The sequence below is a fragment of the Colossoma macropomum genome, unplaced genomic scaffold, assembly GCF_904425465.1.
Source record: "Colossoma macropomum unplaced genomic scaffold, Colossoma_macropomum, whole genome shotgun sequence".
Classification (NCBI taxonomy): Eukaryota; Metazoa; Chordata; class Actinopteri; order Characiformes; family Serrasalmidae; genus Colossoma; species Colossoma macropomum.
The window spans coordinates 7,800,010-7,820,409 of record NW_023494799.1 but is presented as its reverse complement, the minus strand read 5'-3'; the positions used below and the strand labels follow the sequence as shown (position 1 = coordinate 7,820,409).

General features: G+C 39.6%; 1 protein-coding gene across 1 annotated transcript; it reads right to left on the bottom strand.

The window, feature by feature from the left end:
* Nucleotides 1–514: 514 nt before the first annotated feature.
* axdnd1 (axonemal dynein light chain domain containing 1) lies at nt 515–18,433 on the bottom strand. The gene is made up of 25 exons (XM_036586719.1): nt 18,255–18,433; nt 16,156–16,346; nt 15,974–16,077; nt 15,736–15,838; nt 15,573–15,658; nt 14,121–14,177; nt 13,863–13,971; nt 12,362–12,483; nt 11,696–11,836; nt 10,726–10,830; nt 10,472–10,592; nt 8,804–8,905; nt 8,522–8,688; nt 8,373–8,442; nt 8,049–8,283; nt 7,461–7,677; nt 7,294–7,387; nt 7,005–7,207; nt 5,388–5,478; nt 5,086–5,229; nt 2,747–2,863; nt 2,387–2,503; nt 2,187–2,278; nt 1,018–1,148; nt 515–630 (listed from the first exon to the last, which is right to left on the bottom strand). The coding sequence occupies exons 1-25, from the start codon at nt 18,361–18,363 to the stop codon at nt 515–517; spliced, it is 3,144 nt and encodes a 1,047-aa protein (XP_036442612.1). The 5' UTR covers nt 18,364–18,433.
* Between the last annotated feature and the right edge of the window lie 1,967 nt (nt 18,434–20,400).

Here is a 20,400-nt window from a genome sequence, read left to right as displayed (position 1 = left end):
TTGTTTTTAACCAATTTAACTGCGCACACAAACACACTTTATCTAAGCTGATTATCCTTCTGGGTTGCGGTGGGTGCTGGAGCCTATCACAGTGGTCATTGGGCGGAAGGTAGAAAACACACTGGACAGGTTGACAGTCCATCGCAGGGCAGACAAACAGACACATACATTCACTCACACATTTGCACACAGGGGCAATTTAGCTTGTCCAATTGCGACTGCATGTCTTTGGACTGTGGGAGGAAACCCACACAGACACGGGAAAAACATGAAAACGCCACGCAGAAAAGACCCTGATCACCCAGCTGGGGAATCAAACCCAGACCCTTCTTGCTGTGAGGCAACAGTGCTACCAAGCGCTACCCACAAAAACACTTCTGTATATACAAACCTAGGCATTAATCCACCTACAAATGATTCAAAAGACTTTGGATTTTGTTGTTTTTATTGTTATAAATATTATCCATCTGCAAATTTCCATCAGCCAAGGAGCATCAGTAGGGTATGTGTTGCGTCAGCGTTTCTTGCTGCCTTTATTGGGTTTGGAGGTGGAAGTAGGCTTCTGGCTCACCTCTTTGGGTTCAGGAGTGACTGCCGTCTTGGCAACTGGCGTAACAGACTTCTTGCTCACTGGAAGAAAAAAAAAAGCTACCTGCAGGCACTAGTATGAATACGGCTGCATTTATCATACTGTACACTGATTTCCCACATATAAAAAACATAAAACAAACAACTTGTTGCTTTCAGAGAAAATCATGGTATCTCCAAAATGGTAACTTTACAGGAGAAGGAAAACATTTTCTTAATCAAATTATCTAAGCAATTTTGTGCCATTTCTATTGGTCTGTTCTTCAGATTTTCACATAATGTAAAGGACAGCTCAAAATATGCAAATCTACACAAAATGACTAAACAGACACATACAGCTTTAAAGTTGAGAGAGTGTGATGGGAATACAAAGTGAATATGATATGTTTGATGGCATTTCTGATGTGAATTTTAATATGTTCTGCTCACCACTGCTCTCTGGACTGGGCCTTTGGGGAATCTGTCTCTCTAAGACCTGGATCTTCTCCAGAGCTGCCTGCAGGGCTTCCTCTGCATTTAGAGCCCTCTCCTCAGCGCTGAAGGCACGAGCCTCTGCAGCTCTGACATCCCCCAACGCACACACACACACAGACAAACAGATTTGGCACCATTGCAGATTATAGAACTGGACATAGAGGATGGCATCCTGGACACTGATTAAAGGCCCTATATTCTAAATTTTCTTGTAGTTTACTTGAATCCACATATAACTAAATTATCCGTAATTCATTATAACACGTCCATTTTTTTAACCAGGCTGTTTCTGTTACTGTGGCTTTAAGACTGATGTATGTAAAGCTGTGTCCCAAATGGCACCCTGTGGTCCTCCTCCAAGTCCACAGTTTGGTAACATCAACAATGTACAGACACAAGGGGCAAGAGACCTAGAGTGCACTTGGCTTAAATGCATTTGGGACAGATTTGTGTAACATGCAGGGTGTGCACGTGTACGTGTGAGATTATGTTGGTTTTTCTAAATGAGTGAATGTACAGTGGCGCAATTCAGATTACAAGCATAATGCAGCTCAGCAAGTTACATTAATAAACAAATGAGTTTTCGAATACTAAAGTGCATTAAGCAGAAATACGATTTTGGCCATTTTCATACATTTTCAAATGTATTTGGCAAATACAGTTCATGTATATTTATTTTCCATGTGAGCAGTGCGCTTGCGGGCATCCTTCTGAATGCCACAATGAGAAATGGGACTCCCTCTGGCCTTGCAGTCCTCGCAGGCGTGCGCAAATTAGGAATGCAGGACTTTAATTGCGCCATATTAGACATGGCTTAAATGATCAGATGCCCTGTACCTTGTCTCATTCAAAAAGCAGTTGGGACTGAAATGCATGGAATAAACTGTTAGGTTTGGGCTTAAATGTCCTTTGATATCAAACATCACATCCATAATAAGTTCAAAATAAAGTTTATATCAAAAACAAAAGGAAAACATGGCTTTCCATGATACAGGTCCTTTAAGTCTATCCCTTTAATGGATTATCAACACTGGCTGTATATTCAGTTAAAAGCTAAAACTGTATCTCAGTATGTGTTCAGAAGTTCATGTAAAAGCCAATCAATCATTATCAATGATACTTACAGTAACTCCTGCTGAAGAACTCCCACAGTAGCCAGCGCACTGAAGGCTTGCTGTGCGTTCTCAGTGTGCGGCCGCCCTACGAGATCATTGGTCTGGAGCGCAAGTCAGAAGGTATTTATATTGATGCTTAATTGATTAGGTTCCACCATGAGGCTATTAGGATGTGGTTTAGGGGTAAATAATTGTGCCGGACTACATACCCCAGTGAGCTCCACAGTCTCTTCTCCCAAAGTCTGCTCAATGATGTGGCCATCATGACCTATTAGCTTCAGAACTGGACCTTCATCTGTGACCTCCTCTGTCTTCTCCTCCTCCCCCTATAGATACAATATATTCACTCCCATCAGCAAAATCAGCCTCCTGGACTGCAGGAGCAGGACTGTGTATTTTATGCGCTATGGATCAATAAGAGCCTCTCATAGATTTCATATGTTGTACATTCATGTGACAGTGATGGCGATGGCTAGCTGGGGGTGAGATTTCTGTGTGTTTTGTGAAGGCCACAGGCTGCTGGCTGGAGACTAATATATTTTCAGAGTAACTGTAAATATGTCACTGACCTGCTCATCAGTTTCTTTAGACGGATGAGGCCTACTATCTGCTTTCATGGCTTCCTGCTCCTCTTCCTCATGTTTTTCACCTTCTGCGGGCAGTTCTGGTTTAATATGGTCACCCACCTGACAACACAGACAGGTTTCACACATAATTCCAGTTCCACTCTCCGGCCATTAGCCAGCTTAAATCTCATTCATGATCTCTATAAATAACAGTAATTATCAGACCCGCTGTAGTGACTGGATCACCTGTCAGGTACCTAGAGTTTTTACTGAACAGGGAAAATTTGCTTTTAGCTACAGAGCATCAGTGAACTGGAATTTACTACAAGAGTCTCTACAACTCAGCTCACTCATGTCACTCAATCATTTTAAACTTTTAATCTCTAACCACCTTCAGACAGCCTGTAACTGTTTTAGTTTAGTTTAACTTTTCCTTTCTCCTTTTTACTTAATTTTATTATTTTTTTATTTACTTTTTTCTTCCTAATAATTTTATTTTACTTTATTTTATTTTATCTCGATTGTATTACTGTTTGTATTATTTTTGTGTTATTTTTATTACATTTATAATCTTTTTACTTGACTCTTAAATTTTAGCTTGCTATTTATCATTTTATGTTAAAATCTTATTAATTGGTTTATTATCTTGATTTTATTTTATATTTCTCCTTCTTAATCAAATATTATTGTTCTCTTAATTGTTTTGCTATTTATCTTGTCTGCTTTTTCTGTTAATTTGTTTATGTAATTTTGTTCATATTAGTTTAACCTGTTTAAATTCCATTTTCCTTTCTTTTCAGTCCCTTTAATGTTGTAAATACTCAGCTACACTGCAAATAAGGGTCACTCTCAATGTATTGCTGAGTGAAAATAAAGCTTGATTGATTGATTGATTGAATGAGCTGATACATGTAAATGCATTGGTTTTTGTGACATCACAAAAACAGTGAAATCAAAACAAGCCATTTTTGCATGGGCTGTATTGACTGGGGAGTTTTGAAATTTCATGTTTACAAATTCCTTCATTCAAAGAAGTGAGGAAATCCTGTCTTACATGATGTGGGCCCTTTAAGTAACATTTTGATGGATTTGTACTTTATTGAGAGTTTTCAAAAAGTATACAACTTTTACGTATATTCAAGTATATTTGTAAGGAACTGAAGGTACAGTACTCTGCAAAGTTTGCCATTGATCGGTTTAATTTCCAGTCAATACTGCCAAGTTATTCATTTTTCAGCATCAGGAAAAGAGCAGAAAATACACAGAAGCCTTAACAACTAAATTTAAATTTGAACTTGTCCCCTTTTTACCTTTATTACAGTTTCCATTCTTTTCAAGAGACTTGCTTTCAGTTTTTCAAAGAAATCTGCAGGGATATTTTTCCACACCTCCAAAAGTTCAGTCTTGGGGTATTCTCTGCTTCTCACCATCCAAGTGATCCCAAACACATCAATGATCCTGAAATCTGGACTCTGGGGTGGTCAGTCCATTGTTCTGAGAACACCAGCATCTTCTTTGTTTGATGTGTGTTTACTTTTCTCCTTTCAGACTCAGCTGTCTTCTCGTGTAAGGATGGACAGAAACCCTTGTGGATTGTTTCAGATCTGAAGCAGCTTGATTTTCTCCTCTCTCTCAAAGTGCTGTTTATCTGATGGGGGCAGTTTTGGTTTCTACCAGGTCTTGATACAGTTGTTAGGAGTCATTTTCTCTGTATCTATTATTCATTTTTTGAACTCCAGTTTCAGAAACTGTTTTTTCACTTATTTTCCCTTGACTTTCCTCTTCCTTAGTCAAGCAGATTATTGTATATGTATATTTCTCTGACTTTTGCAAAGTACTGTATTTTTACTCAGTACCATTAGTTCCTCAGTTTCATTTCGGTCCTTCACTTTTCATTTTTAAGTTCATTTCTGGGTTTGATTTCATTCTGTTGTGTTGGTTCAGCTCCTGAACTGCTGTACTTTTACACACACTTTTTTACTTTGGAGCAATACAATTTTATTTTAGACCAAAGGAATTCCAAAAGAGAAGAACAGAGCCAAACAAACTTCAGTTCTTACATGAGTAGATGCTAGATGTACCTCCAGTTCTACATGGAACTCAGGTTAGACTATTTTCACTTCTACTTGAGTCATTTTTTAATTAAAGAAACTATACTTCTGACTACTTTCCACACTCCTGCAAAAGCTGTAGTAGTGAAGAAGGCACTAAATGCACAATAAAATCTGTGTCAACTGGATTAATTTATCTTCTGAAGGTGGATTTCATACTGAGGTGAAACAGAAGTGAGGAACATGCTCACAAAGATTAACACAGGGCAGAAGAGATGAGATAAAGCTCACTAGAGAGTCCACGCTGGCCATTGTTGATGGGATGTCAGTGACAGACTGAGGCACAGCTTTCCCCTCCCGCTGCAGCTCCACAGGACGTCCCGTCATATCAGACAGCAGGATCTGACACACCTCCACCCACTCGGCACATTCCCTCTGAACATCGCACACACACAGAGGACAACACTTCATGACCTTTCTGAATGTTTACCAGTAGATGTAGCGACAGGAGACGATGGTCCTGCTCTGCCAAAAAATATTAGATGTTTCTTGATTTTTACTAATGAAGCTGTGAGGACGGTAGAAGCTGCTACCTGAAGCTTGGAGAGCTGGTACAGTTCATTCTCTTTTTCATCCTGGCTCAGGCTCTTCTGGACCTGCTCCTCCACAATGGCCTGACAAGAGCTGCAGGTGAGGATCAAACAAAGCTAGGTCATTCTGGAGTTATTCAGAGGCCTTCAAAAGTATTTGGACAGTTGCGCCATACTTAAAAAAAACACAAAATATTCATTTAATTTAAACAGATCATTCCAAGACTTCTGGCAAAGTATTCTTTTAAAAGGCAAAGAGTATGTTTTAGATTGTTATTGTGCAGATTTCTGCAGTTTTGCACTCAAACTGCCTTTGTACACATCTGAGTTTAAGAGAAAGAGCACTCTGCTGTTTGACTTTTCCACCTCTGCGCTTTACAGTACAGTGCAGTCTGGATGGAGTTCTCTTCCAGGACCTGTATTCACAAAGCTTGTTAGAGTAGAAGGGCTGATCTGGGATCAGATTCCTCTCTTATTTATGACAATGTTACTAGCAGGAACAGGATCAGCCTCCTAAGGGCCGGCGTTATGAGGCTAATTAGTTGTGCAATGCCCAATTATCTTACTTTTCATTTAAAAACAAATTGTCAATGTCTCTCTGGTTTATGGGATTCAGGGGGACTCTCAGACGAGACAAGATGGTATTAGCTGGGCGAAGGCGTGGGGGTGATTGTGTTTTAAGTGTTGTCACATATTTGACATATTCCCTTTTTTCATAAGTATTCTCTTAAAACAGTGTTGGTAAATGGCCTCCTCCATGTTTTCTGGTTCTCCTTGATTGTCCAGTTTAATACCGAAAGGGTTCCAGACAGCTGCAGTGATGCTGAAACCAACTTCATTTTGGCAGCGTTTATCTGGTCTCCAGACAGACAGACCAAACACCCCGATAAAGGGAGGCAGAGGCGCGAGGTTCCCCAGGTGGCCAGGATGAGTGTAGGTTAAGCTTAGCATGGGCTTTGAGAACTGACAAAGATGAGCACAATTTCATTATGTTCCATTAAATTATTGAGGGGGTTTTAAACTGGTGGTAAATGAGTTTTTACCATCACTGTGGTCTGTTTGGTAATTTGGTGAACCATCACTGGCCTAGGCACAGGTCTACTCTCTTGTTTATTCTCTCTTAAATGTGTGGCTCCTTTGGGCAGATCTACTATACACTTTTGTCCTGTATTTTCCTTAGCTGTTTTTATGTGTGTAAGAGAACGCTGTCACCTCCGGGACTCTCTGTGTTTTTTGGATGCCCCAATTAGTTGTAGGTCCGGCCCTGAACACTCCTACTCTGACAAGTGTCATGAATATGAGCTCTGGCTTTCTCCAAACAAACAATCAGAATCAAAGAATCAAACTAAGATTCATACAAAGAATGAGTGTGATGTCGTACTGTAAGTGTTTTTCTCCAGAGCTAATATGATTTCGTTAAATATTTTATAAAGCAACCTAAAGAACTTCAGTAGGGTTTACCTGTGGATACATACTTAAAATACTTTTAGGGACTACTGCACCGCACGAATTAACCACAGAAAGACTGCCTCTCGCAATCCTAAGTATGACTTGAATTAGCATCCAATAATGAAGATAAATCTGATATTCTAAAATTGCTTCAGGTTAGACAGTCAGTACCCTGTGATGTATTTGGAGAAGTAGTGCAGTTTCTGAGAGAGACTCTTGGCATCTTCCTCCAGCTTCTGAAGAGACACATCCTTTAAGATGCTCAATTCTGTGTTTGCTGGAAAAGGCGGCTCCTGGTCATCAAGACGATCGGGCACCATCTGCAGCAGCAAGTCTACCATCCAGCGGGTCAGCAGAGTGTGCATGGAACTGACCTGTTTGTTACAAACAACATCAGCTTTCCTGAGCCTGACCAGAAAACAGTTCACACTCAACATACTTAAACATGAAAATGCTATACCTCTTCACACAGTGTCATGTTTTCATAGTCGAAGAAGTTGTTTTGAGACAAGATGAACTCCCTTAGTGAGCTGAAGACATCATCGATTTCAATCCTGCCACAGGGGCAAAGGGTTTAGAGACAAATCAATTATGCAGCCTGCACCGACTGGCTCCTAAAACTCTTACCTGATGTGCAGCTTCTGTTTTATCTTCTCACCCTCTGGCTGGGTGCTGTCAACGTTCAGCAGGGCCTCCTCAGACAACTTCACCCAGCTCCCTAAGGCCTTCTCCAGCTTTAGCCAATCAGAGTGAGGCAAAACTTCAGGTTGACTAATAAAGGACTTCAGTTTGTTGGCCCAGAAATCCATTCCTCCACTCAGAGACATCAACTGTTGATGAATGCCTGTAGCAGAAGAGGGCAGTATGACACGTGTACATGAGCGCATATGTATATAGTTAATGAAAAGTACAGTACAAAACACAGAAGTCAGCACTGTTCATTCAGTTCATGTGTGTTTAATTATATCTGTAACCTTAATTAAAACTACATACAATTGAAAAAATATTTCAAAAACAAATAAATGTGTTTTAAATATATATTCAACAAATACTTTTTTGGCCATTTTCATATATTGCAAAAAATATATTTGATAAATACATTTAAAATATTTTATTTTTTTTCCATATGGGCAAACTGCACAGTGATCGCCCATTTCTGGTTTAGTTGTTTTAGAACCTTATTCCGGCGACAGCAAGACGTCTGCCAAGTCTCACCGCTCTCTCCATTGATACGGGTGCCCAGCTGCTTATGGAGCTCAGTGACAGCACCGCTCAGCTCCCTCATGGCCGCCTGACCCTGAGGTGGCTCTCCATCTGGGGCTGGATGTCTCCTGAACAGCTGCAGACACACCTCCACCCATTCTTCCTGCAGCTGAATAAGTGTGTTGAGAGTCTCCTGACCAGAGAGAAGGTCTTCTCCTCCATACCGTTCACACTCCATGGTTAACATCTTTCGCAGAAATGACAGTCATAGTGTGAAAGACTTGTTCTGAAAACAACGCTTTAAGAACCAATTAATCAATATTGTACATTTCTGACCGTTGACCATTGCTTCAAGTCTCTGAACAACTCCTCCTCTGAAGTCTTTTCAAATATCACATCTGGGCTTCTACAGAAAAGTAAAATAAAATAAATTATATCACAAATAAACCAAACAAAAACATTGTAACATGTCCCTTCTGCTTTACCTGATGTTAGCCTCACAGAACTTGTGCCACTTGACAATGTTATTCTGGATGGACCTCATGTTTTCACACTGCTTTCGCTCGGTTTCTCTCAGCTTTTCCATGAAGCTGGTCAAATTCTCTTCCCACTGCTCGGTCAGCTGCATGACACGGTTCAGGTCCTCAGAGTCCTAGAAAGCAGAGGAATGCAAGGAAACCTTCCTCAGTTTCTCTGTCATTCGTAACAGAGAACAAACGTCTTTGGAAGAAGTCCAGTGTAAAGAACTGTATGAGGAGTGTTTGTACCTTTGTGGTCAGAAAGACAGTGAAGTGCTCTGCCGTTTTGCTCCATGTCTGCTCACTAACATGAAGCCTGCTGACCAGCTGCAGGTTATTTAACTTAATAACCTGGAAGTGAGCTGTAATTTAGACTCAGGTCTTACAACACAGACAAGATCTCTTAAAAACAGTAAGGCTTTGGAAGTTGACTACACAGCACACAATTAACAATTAATACAAGATTCAGATCATTGTCTGTGATTATTATGCAGTGGTAGGAATACAGTAGTAGATAACTCCTTAGGCAAGACTCCTAACGAGGACGTTTTTTTTCTATGTCACCACATGGAGGCTGTGCAAACTGGATGAACGAACGTGCTATGCAACAAAGCCTGCGACTAGTCCAGGAGTCGGCAACACGTGGCTCCGGAGCCGCATGCGGCTCTTTTACTGCCCTGTTGCAGCTTCACAGCAGAATTAGATTTTTAGGTAAAAGTAAAATAATCCTCATCTGCAATAAAATAAAGCTCTGCTGATCATCCAGCACAGTTTTAACAATAAAAGGTCTTAAACACTGGAGTTAATGTAGCCTGTAACTGCTAATTCACCCTTTAACCCTGAAGGTTGGTGCGCAGACAGCTGGTCACCATAGCGACGCAGACAAGAATCTCGCCTAGCTAATAGCTAACAAAAGGCAAATAGAAAGATTTAAGACAAACATTGTTTATCTGGAGATGAATGGACTTATTTATAAGCACTCAGCTGGTTTCCTGAAATGTTCAGTCTGCAATGAGAAACTGTCAAACACTAAAAAGTTACGAAGCTGAGGTCTCGCTCGCCAGCTTCTTGTTCGGCTTTCCACGTTCCACCTTATATGGTGCAGCAGTTAGCTACATAGTTCGCTACATTCTGGTGGAATTTAAGGTGGAACGGGAAAATTCAAACAAGAAGCTGGTGACTGACAAGCTGACTTCAGCCTTGTAAAAAGTTGAACATTGAGAGACATTTTAAAAGAAACTATTCTACTTTTGAGGAAAATTTTCCTGCCAGAGATGTGAGGAAAGTGGCTATAGCTGAGCTAAAGCTTAAAGCAGAGCAAAGTAAGTCTGCGTTTTATATATTTTTTAGCCTATAGTAGGATATTAGAACACACATATTTACAGCCAAGATGGTGAAATAAATAAAATAAACATGATATGTTGTGATTCCCAAGGTGGTTAGATTTTTGTTGAAACTTGACAACATGGCTCTTCTTAACTTTGGATTGCCGACCCCTGGACTAGTCGATGCAAAAGAGGCACGCTATCATTCATAGACGGATAAGCTAAAATAAAAACTGCATAAAGTATGCGAGCTTGTAAGCTCACAAAGATAATTATACTATAGTATAGTACAGTACTGAATAGTAAATAGCAATATCCCACTGTAAAGAAGTTTTGGGAAGTATTGGATAAATTGTCCAGTATAGTCTCAATTAAGCTGCCTTAATGTACCAAAATGTGTATTTTTGGTGTAAACTAAAAGACTTTATTGCTACATGGGAAAATTTCTGAGACTTAATGAAGAATTATATGCCTCCATTATTACATATGTTGTGTTTCTTCCTCCTCATTTTTATATGTATAACGGAGAGCGTTAATAAAAATATTTAACAAAAAAAAACATAAAAAGAGCCCATGAGTTGTGTGGTCTGACCTTAAGAGCGAGGCTGTAGGTGACCTTGCTCCATAAGTCCCTCTCCTCAGTCAGTGTGGCCACCTGTCCCTCCAGCCTTCTCCTCTGCATCTCATATAGGTCATGGTACTCCCCAACCAAACTGCAACAGAAATCTACCTCTTACATACTACACCACACTACTCTACGTTATTTGCAGGCATTTTTGAAAATCAGTCTTACTGAAGGCCATATTCTTCAGTCTTCCGAGTAATATTTGTCTTATGTTCACTCACTCAGAGTTGCGTTGTGATTGCTCAAGTGCTTTGGCCAGCTGCTCCTGGGCCCTCTTGGCCTGCATGGACACATGCTCATCACACTCCCTCATCTTACTCAGCTCTCTGCAGCACAGCAATAGAGCAACACCAGAACGTATGCAGGTGGCTAACAGAGGGGCAACTGATGATGCTTTCACCGCACAGAGCAGAATTCTTCATGATTTCATTGTTGTTATTATAAACATATTGCTGCTGTCGGACTAAAACCTCGTTAAACTTTATAGAAGGAAAAACATACTTTAGTTTTAATGTAAGTCAACAGAACCAGACATTTTTCCTAGTAATTTTGGGCTGTTTCTTTAGGTCCATTTATTGTGAAATTTACACACAGTATAAAGGACAGTAGGTATTTTCAATTTATGTCTTACAAGGTTTTGGTCCAACAGCAGCCATATACAATCTGTAGTTAGTTTAGAATGTCAATGAGATCATTTTAATGCATGTTGATATACAGATGGCAGTTTAGAACATGAGAGGTGTTGCAAGGCTCTTCAGGAGTTCTTTAGCAAAGAGAATAGATCTATATAGAACCATGAACACTCAAAGAACTCTTTGCATGATTAAAGGGTTTCTTTGCATCATTAAAAGGTTCTTCAGATAGATGGAAAATGTGCATGAATGTGCTATAGACGCTTCTATATAAAACCTTTTTGAAAATGGTTCTGTATAGCACCCAAAAGTGTTCTTCTATTGTTACAAGCTTGACATCACTATATAGAACCATTTTCAAAAAGATTATACATATAACCATCTGCAGCGCAGCCTCCATCAATCTGAAGATCGCTTTCATGATGCAAAGAACACTTTAATCGTGCAAAGGGTTGTTTGACTATATAGAACCATTTTCTTTTCCAAAGAACCCTTGAAGAACCATGTTTTTAAGAGTGTAGGATTGTGTAGGTGATGTAATATTAAAAAGGGGATTTACTCATTAAGCTGTGTGATGGAGCGCTTGAAGCAGATGAGCTCCTCTGTCAGCCGTCGGTTCAGAGCTCTCTGTGCCAGGGTCTCTGTATGCAGACCCTTAAGTTGCCGTGGGATACGGTCCAGCAGAGCAACATACCGCCGCCTACAGGCAAAGCAAGGTGACTTTATTCATACAGAGGCTTTTGGATTGTAGTAGTGCCCCAAGGCACCAATACATGCAGCAATAAAATGATGACAATGTAAGCGAAAATGAAAGAAAAATCAGAAGAATTGATGGTAACATTTAGGTTTAAACTTCAGGTTTACACTTACAATTAACAACTTACATTCACCTGAACATCAATTAGATTCACCTTAATTTTCCCAAACCCTTAGCCTGATCCTAACTCTAAACTTAGCCCAAAACCTAAACCTCACCCAGCTCCTAACCCTGATACTAATCCTTACTCCAACCCCAACACTGTTGAGAATTACCTGATAGTTTATTAACAGTTTGAACACTGTAGATAATCGTTAGAGGGCTAAAGTGTACCATAAAAATGAAGTGAGACCAAATTAACATCCACATTATCATGAAGAGGCAGGACTCGGACTTGATATTTTAACTAAATAGATTCTGATCTCATTTAAATTTTAAAAAACATATCTGAATACCACACACACTCACCTGAGTTTGGCTAGCAGCTGGCCCCTCTCTGCACACTCCACACTCACCTGCCGGATCAGCTCGTGAAACACAATGTTGTAGATGTTCTGCTCCACACGGACCAACTCAAGCAGACCTTGCATCTAAAACACAAAAGAAGTGTCTGTGTGTTCTTTTTCTTATTATATCATTTGTCCAATAAAATTCCACGGATTATTCAACATGTGTGTAAATTTAAATCAGCAAATCAGCAAATACTATCAGTCTTAAAATCGGTCTAATGCACCAAAAACAGCAGTAATCCAGTTTTACATGACCATTTTCCAACCTTTCTTAATGCCTTGAAAATAAACAGGCTGTTTTTGTTACTGTTCCAGTAAGACTAGACTGATACACTAACCTAGCATTTTATTAGGAACACCTCCTTGTTTCCACGCTCATTGTCCATTACATCAGCTCCACGCACATATAAGAGCACTTTGTAGCTCTGTAATTACAGACTGTAGGTCAGGACCCCCACAGGACCACCAAAGAGCAGGAGTCATTTGGGAGTTGGATCATTCTCTGCAGTAACACTGACGTGTGGTGGTGTGTTAGTGCGTGTTGCACTGGTCTGAGTGGATCAGACACAGCAGTGCTGCTGGAGTTTTTAAATACCTCAGTGTCACTGCTGGACTGAGAATAGTCCACCAACCAAAAATATCCAGCCAACAGCGTCCTGTGACCACTGATGAAGGACTAGAGGACGACCAACACAAACTGTGCAGCAGCAGATGAGCTATCGTCTCTGACTTTACAACTACAAGGTGGACCAAGAAGGTAGGAGTGTCTAATAGAGTGGACAGTGAGTGGACACAGTGTTGAAAAACTCCAGCAGCACTGCTGTGTCTGATCCACTCGTACCAGCACAACACACACTAACACACCACCACCACGTCAGTGTTACTGCAGTGCTGAGATTGACCCACCACCCAAATAATACCTGCTCTGTGGTGGTCCTGTGGGCGTCCTGACCACTGAAGAACAGGGTGAAAGGGGGCTAACAAAGTATGCAGAGAAACAGATGGACTACAGTCTGTAATTGTAGATCTACAAAGTGCACCTATATGGTAATAATCATGTTTGACAACTGACATTTCCCAATCAGACGCTCCCACTGAAGCACTGTTCAACAAAACCTATTTGATTCTATTTAATTTTTTGTCCATATTATATTACATTTGCTGACATTATCGATTATTAGAATTTTAAGCTCATTAAATTGGTGTTGTGGCAAAATGTTCATATCAGTCTGGCCCTAATTAGTCCTAATAAACTCAGCTATCCTGGTTTTCATAATGATATTTGGATTGAAATAATGCTGTTCAAATGAGTGAAGCGCCTAACTGGTCAATGTGTATACTGTAGGCAAAGCATTTTACTAGAAGCAAATGAGAAATAATACAGTCATGTATAAATTGAGTCTAGTGAATACTGTCAATCACTGAACCTCATGATGCTCAGTCAGTTTAGAAATGCATACTTGTGAGAGGCCAGTGAGCTCCTCAAACTCTTGATTGACGCCTGCTTTCTCCAGCATATCATCCATCACTTTCATTAGCTGCACTGCCTCCAGACGTCCACTGGGCTTCCTAATGACCATCAGAGGACACAACTGTTTTTAACAAGCTTTAGCTACGTTATAGCATGATAACACATACTACATTGCATAGTCATGATCACTGTAAGTAAACATTATAGCACAAACAAACAGCAGCTTTTGGATTTTATTAATACTCACATTGATGGAAAGACTTTGAGCTTCTTTTTATCGTCCTCTAACAGAACTGTGAATTTGCTGAAATAAAATGGAAAAAAAATGTATTCCTACCACGACTGTTGTAAGAAAATTTCATATTGACAAAATACAGGAGAAAATCCTCAACATCTCATTTCATTTCATGCCATTTTGTATTTCTATTGGCCCATTCATCATGAAATGTTCACACCATGCAAAGGACAGCTGGCTTTTCCAAATCGTGTACAAGATCCCTGAAAAATGTATGTAAGTTTTTTAATGAGAGTAATGCTGTGTTAACATGGAAGTCAGCTAAAAAGGATTTGTAAGTTTAACTCTTTGATGTCCTCACCAAGAGAATAAGCAATTTTTGTATTTTTTATTTGCTTGGGGCAGCAATAAAAACGATTGGTTTTTTCCATTTTTTTGACCCCACAATTTTTAAAATATTCACGTCTACCAAATGGTTGAGATGGCACTTCGTGGCATGTATAGTGACTCAAAATGTGCTCTACCAAATGGTTGAGCAAAAACATTAAAGGGTTAAAGGGGAATTCCACCGTTTTTTCAAAATTTCAGCATGTGAAATGCACCGTTGTAGAGAAACGGCGCATTTCAAGTCAGGAATGTTCACAGTAGTGGTGATAGGAACCAGGCGTCTGAATAGTTTAATGATTCTAAAAGCTCCATCACAGAAAGTTATTATATAAAATGATTAAAAATATGCTGCCTGATGACTCAGACTATGAGTGTGTTTACATGCACTCAATAAGCCTATCATAATCGGATTTCTGCAGTTCTCTGATTATTCAAATGGTCACGTAAACAGCATACTCTGATTTCTTAGATCAGAGTAAGGTCTAGAAATCTGATTAGGAAATCTGATGAAGAGAGCTGGATTTTAGCTCAGTAATCAGATTTCTCAGTGTATGTAAACTCTTACTCCGATTTCTTTTGGATTTCTCAGTCTGCGCATGTGTTTAAGTTTTATGCTACGTGTACGTCACGTCATCTTCTGCAAGTTTATTGGCTGGCTGCAAAGCAGAAATCCGATTACTGTCTGACTCATGTAGACCTGGAGTTTGCACATTATCTGAATACTCAAGTGCATATAACACGTTGATCGGATTACTGACAAAATCTGATTTTCTGCAGTTATCGGATTATTAAGTGTATGTAAATGCACTCATTGTTTTACAGTAGGTTTAAGAGTTTTAAAAAGTTTTGGCCTGAAATGTATTTTTTTAAAAGCCATTCATAGCAGAGAGATACATACAGGGTATTGTGAGGCAAAACAGTCCCCAAATGAAACAGATTTTTTTAGATTTACCACCACAGTGAAGAAATCGAGTTGGGAAGTTTCTCAATAATCAACCATTTAACAACAAACCACTCTGACTGACACAGAAATTAGAAATTCTCCTTTTAATTTCTAACCAGAGCTGCAGTACTTACTCATCATAACACTGCAGTCCTCTCAGCCCTTTATGTTTCACTATGTGATATTCTGCTGGGATTAAAGTCTCCATGGAAAGTGTATCCTGCATTTAAAATCAGAAGATAAACGTAATCATGTACAGAAATGTTATGGTTAGAATAACCATTGTCTTACACCTGCCTTCTGAATATCAACTGATTGAGTGGTGCTCCTGTCAGTCATCGGCGGGAGGGGCATTCGCTGCTTCTGAGCTGCCAGGGCATCACAAAGAAAGGAGATATCCCTATTCACATACAGATACAGACAGTGAGGCTTTGATACTGAATTTGGCAACAGTACCTTGTTTGTCTAGGTGACAGTTACACTGCATGACATAAACACTTCAGTATATAAGCATTCTTGATTGTAGGTCCTTAACCTGCCAGCTCCGGTCACTGACGTGGGTTGATCAAGAAAGTACTGGTATTTTTTGCGGCCAAAAGAATGGTGCCATACTGGATCGGGTGCGCGTACTCCACAAACCTACAATAAAACCAGCACGTGGTTGGATGACTGCAATAAAAGATGGAGACGGTAGCTTCGTCTGATTTCTGCACAAACCTTTAAGTGTTTTGGGGTTTTGGTCAGCCTGGGTGGGCCCAGTCTGCCCTGGGCGCAGACGGCTGAGGTGAGGGTGGTGAGCAGTTCGTCTGGTATTAAATCGTTTTGCAGAGGCAGAATCTGCAACTGGGCTTGGTCGCTCAGTGGTGATGTCTCCTTTAATTCTGGGAGTTCAGGGAGTTCAGGAACACCTGCATAGATGAAGATGAGAAAAAGGGAAAGAAGAGTGAATGACGGCTTGTTAAGGAATTAAATTAAGAGACCTTATTAGTCCCACAACAGGGAAATTTCACTTCCGCAATCTAACCCAACCATGCAGTGAAACACCAAATACACTAGGGGGCAGTGAGCACACTTGCCCAGACTGGTGGGCAGCTCTATCCGCAGCGCCCAGGGAGTAGTTGTGGGGGTGTGGGCCTTGGTCAAGGGCACCTCAGTCACATACTGTCAGCTCTGGGGATCAAGCCAGCAACCTTCCATTCACAGGGCTGGTTCCCTAACCTCCAGCCCACGACTGCCCCATGACTGCCTGACTGAAAATATGAGCATACATGATAAATATTAGTCTTTGGACATGTTCACAGTCAGGTCAGTCAGATCTCAAAATACAGAGATGGGCAGAACAGCTCTCAAGAAAAACGGCTGTTATTTCAGTGAAAGTAGAAGAAGAAGTAACTACTAAAAAACGACTTTAAAATGTTGAAAAAAAAAAACCAAACAAAAAAAACAAAAAAAAACAAAATCAAAATTAGGTCCAAAATCCAGTCCAGAAGTTCTCTAGAGGTGCCTTGATGTACTAAGAACTTCTTAGCACATCAAGCACCTATCAGTATAGGAGCTTAAGTTTGTTAGGCCCTATTCCTTTTTGTGATACTTTTGGCCTAAAACATTCTTGAGATTTCTTAAGATTGTCTCAAAGAAATAAAGTAGATCTCAATATTGTTTTAATCAATGATCACTGATTTGTGATTTGTTTCTTTCTCCTAACCCCCACCCCCCAGGAGACAAGAAGAGATTAACGTAGGCACTTCACTGTAAGTCGTTTTAGTAATAAATGCAGAAAGCATGAGTTCTCCCTCTGCACTGACAGACTGCTGACAGAGTTCTGTGATATAGAACAGATCTGTATAAGAAAATTATGAGATCTTACACTTTTCTTATGGAAATATTATTCAACTAGGACTACGGTGAGATGAGTCAGAAACAAAAGAATTAATCTATATGTGTGACAAGGGTTATTTTTCAGCCACCACCAACAGTGATACTTGAGATTAAGAGGAGATCTAATTTCGAATATTCCTGATAGCAAGAGAATAATGGGCCACTGCTGGGCCACTGATGGCAAAGCTGGCGGTCCACTGGCGTTTTGCTCAGCATTTTCTGGGCGGCCCACCGGTGTTTAAGCAGAGTATTAGACCAAATTCCACTTATCATTGCTTATTTTCCACTCACAGTCCAACTTACTTATTTTTCCTTCCTTTCTTTAGTTATACTTTGTAAATTAGTTTCATAAATAATTTTACTCCAGCACAGTGTCAGCAACATTTTCGATAAAAAAAAATTATATTAGGCCATGTCATTATTTTTTTCTCTCTCAGGCATTTGTAATATTTGTCTTAGTTTATTTTCTGAAACAAAAGACTTGCATTTGAAAAATGCATTTAAAATCTGTTTGGAGAGATTAAAAACTAGGCAGAGCTTGTATGCAGTACAATAGTTTGGGTGGTCCAAGGGTGGTCCAGAAGTGGCAAACAGTCGGCGGGGTGCCGACCTTATCAAGTCAGTGATTAATGCTCGCTGTCTGGGTATTTCTTTTTCCTCTGGGGAAGCAACAGCGAATCAGACCTGGAGCTGAATCAGGAAAAATGAGGAGTAAGTTAATTTCGTTTAAAGGTTCCATTCCACCTTAAATGGTGCAGCAGCAGCTCCATTCCTGCAGGCGCCAGAACGTAACCGCTTCACCATTTAAGGTGGAGCAGATAATTCGAAGAGTGAGAAAATGTGGAGGAGAAACTGTATTTAATTTGTAAGTCAGTGTGTAAACGTGAGTAGTTCTTAAACTCCTCGGGCTGTATGAGTGAGTTAACTAACTTACTCACCGTCGCTTTCCTCCACAGAAGACACCACAGAGGTGTTGAGTCTCCTCCTGCGGCTCTCTGGCTTTGGGAGAACAGGCGGTGACGGACTGGACTTGAGCGACGCGGCCATCTTCAGCTGATTAGCGCAGTGGAGCAGATAACATCACAGAACAGGTCCGTAAAAGGGAGGAAACTAAATAAACCGCCGTGTTTCTGACATTCCTCATGATACAGACTACAGAGAGAGAGAGAGAGAGAGAGAGAGAGAGAGAGAGAGAGAGAGAGAGAGAGAGAGAGAGAGACCTCCTGCTGGACAGTAAGAAAGTCCGTTGCTATGCACGCGCCGCGTTTCCATGCAACTTTCCACAGGCAGAGCGCGAGATTAGCTGAAGAGAAACTACAGTTTAGCCTTAGCTAACTTCTCTAACCTCGTTTTCTGGGAGGTTTATTTAGCGTAACTGAACCTCTCAGAAGTTTAGTTATGCTGCTAAAAGGTATAACTTTTTTTTACAGGGCAACTCCACCGATTTTTTTCAAAACGTCTGCATAATTAAACGGTTAAAAACATTCAGAGCGGTTTGGTGTGAAACGCTCCGCTCTAATTAAACTACCGAGTAGGAACTGTTTACAGTGGAGGTGATAGGAACCAGACATCCACCTCTAAAAGCTCCCTCACAGAAAGTTATTACATGAAATGGTTATAAATAAACTGCCTGATCTCCCAGACATTGTTTAACGATCATTTTTGGCCTAAAACATCTTTTAATCTATTCATAGTGGAGGGATACACGAAGGGTGTTCTTTGGCAAAATAGTCCCCAAAGAAAACGTGTTTTTTTTTTTTTCAGATTTACCACTATTTTATCATCATTAACATTACATATATAAACTCAGAAGACGTGTAGGTTCACTGGTTGCTTTAGATAGTAAATAAATATCTATATTTGTGTTGTAGATATTGTGACCCCTGGTTCCTATCAGCACCACCGTAAAGGAATCTGTGCTTTGTTCATATCTCAACCACTGAATTATACAGGCATTTTGGAAAATCAGTGGATTTTCCATTTTGTCAGTAATGATATATTTGAATGTGATTTTAACGCTACACTAAGGAATTTGAGTCAAGAAGTGCAGAAGAAAGGTCCAGTCAGTGGTGTAGCATCAGACATTTTTATTCTTATTATTATCATTATGGGATATTTAATAAAATTATTAGAAGTGCACAATGTTATCTGAATCATATTATTATCAAAAAAAAAAAAGAAAAGAAAAAAATTAAACCAACATTTGACTCTGGCTTCTATGCTAAATGTCTATTTTTCATTAATTATACTGTATTTGTAACCCTAAATTCTCTGTAATGCTATTCATGGTAGTTCAGACCCAAATTCTAGATTTTGTAAATCTTAATCTATTTCCATCAGTAGATCTATATATGCAAAAATATTGGATAACAGTGTTAGCCCCCAATTCCTATATAGGTGCATCCCTAGAAAATATGCAACTAGAGGTGGACGATATGGCAAAATGCAATGTCACGATACTTCATAAAGTTTATTATGATACATATCACACTATGTTTTACGACATTTAAGTAGCACCACATTTTAAAAATACTATCAAAAACTATAAATTACTTGTCTTCAACATTTAACACACTGTACTGCACTAAATCCAATTAGACTGTTTTTTTTTAATAAAACGCACACTTAGGAAGCAGTTTTTAAGTATTGATGATATCCACAGTATGATCAGAAAGGCATATTGTGATTTATCACAATAACAATAAGTGTCATATTACCCAGCCCTAGATCCAACACTACCAACATGTTCTGCTCCTGTCTACGGAACATAACCATTTACTCCACCTTTAAAGAAAAAAGTATTTATTACTTAAAAACGAAGTTGATTTTTGAAACTTAAGATGCCAATGAAGTATGCTAATCGTTAGTAGTATCAACACCTCAAATTTAAGTTCACTAAAGGCTCTTCAGCATCTAACCGAGAATTTTTAAGTCAACAGTGATGCCACACTGTTATAGTTATAATAGCAGATGGACAACCGACCTTTACCCTGTCTATATTTTTTAGAAATGTAACATTTTCTACCTGATCTGTTAGCCCTTTACATTTTTAATGAAACTCCAGCTTTTAAATTATTGATGAAA

Coding starts and splice junctions, on each gene's coding strand:
- axdnd1 (XM_036586719.1), bottom strand. CDS start 18,363: ATGGCCGCGTCGCTCAAGTCCAGTCCGTCACCGCCTGTTCTCCCAAAG. Junction 15,839..15,973: donor TCAGTGACCGGAGCTGGCAG/GTTAAGGACCTA, acceptor GTATGTGAATAG/GGATATCTCCTTTCTTTGTG. Junction 5,230..5,387: donor ACCAGCTCTCCAAGCTTCAG/GTAGCAGCTTCT, acceptor TGCGATGTTCAG/AGGGAATGTGCCGAGTGGGT.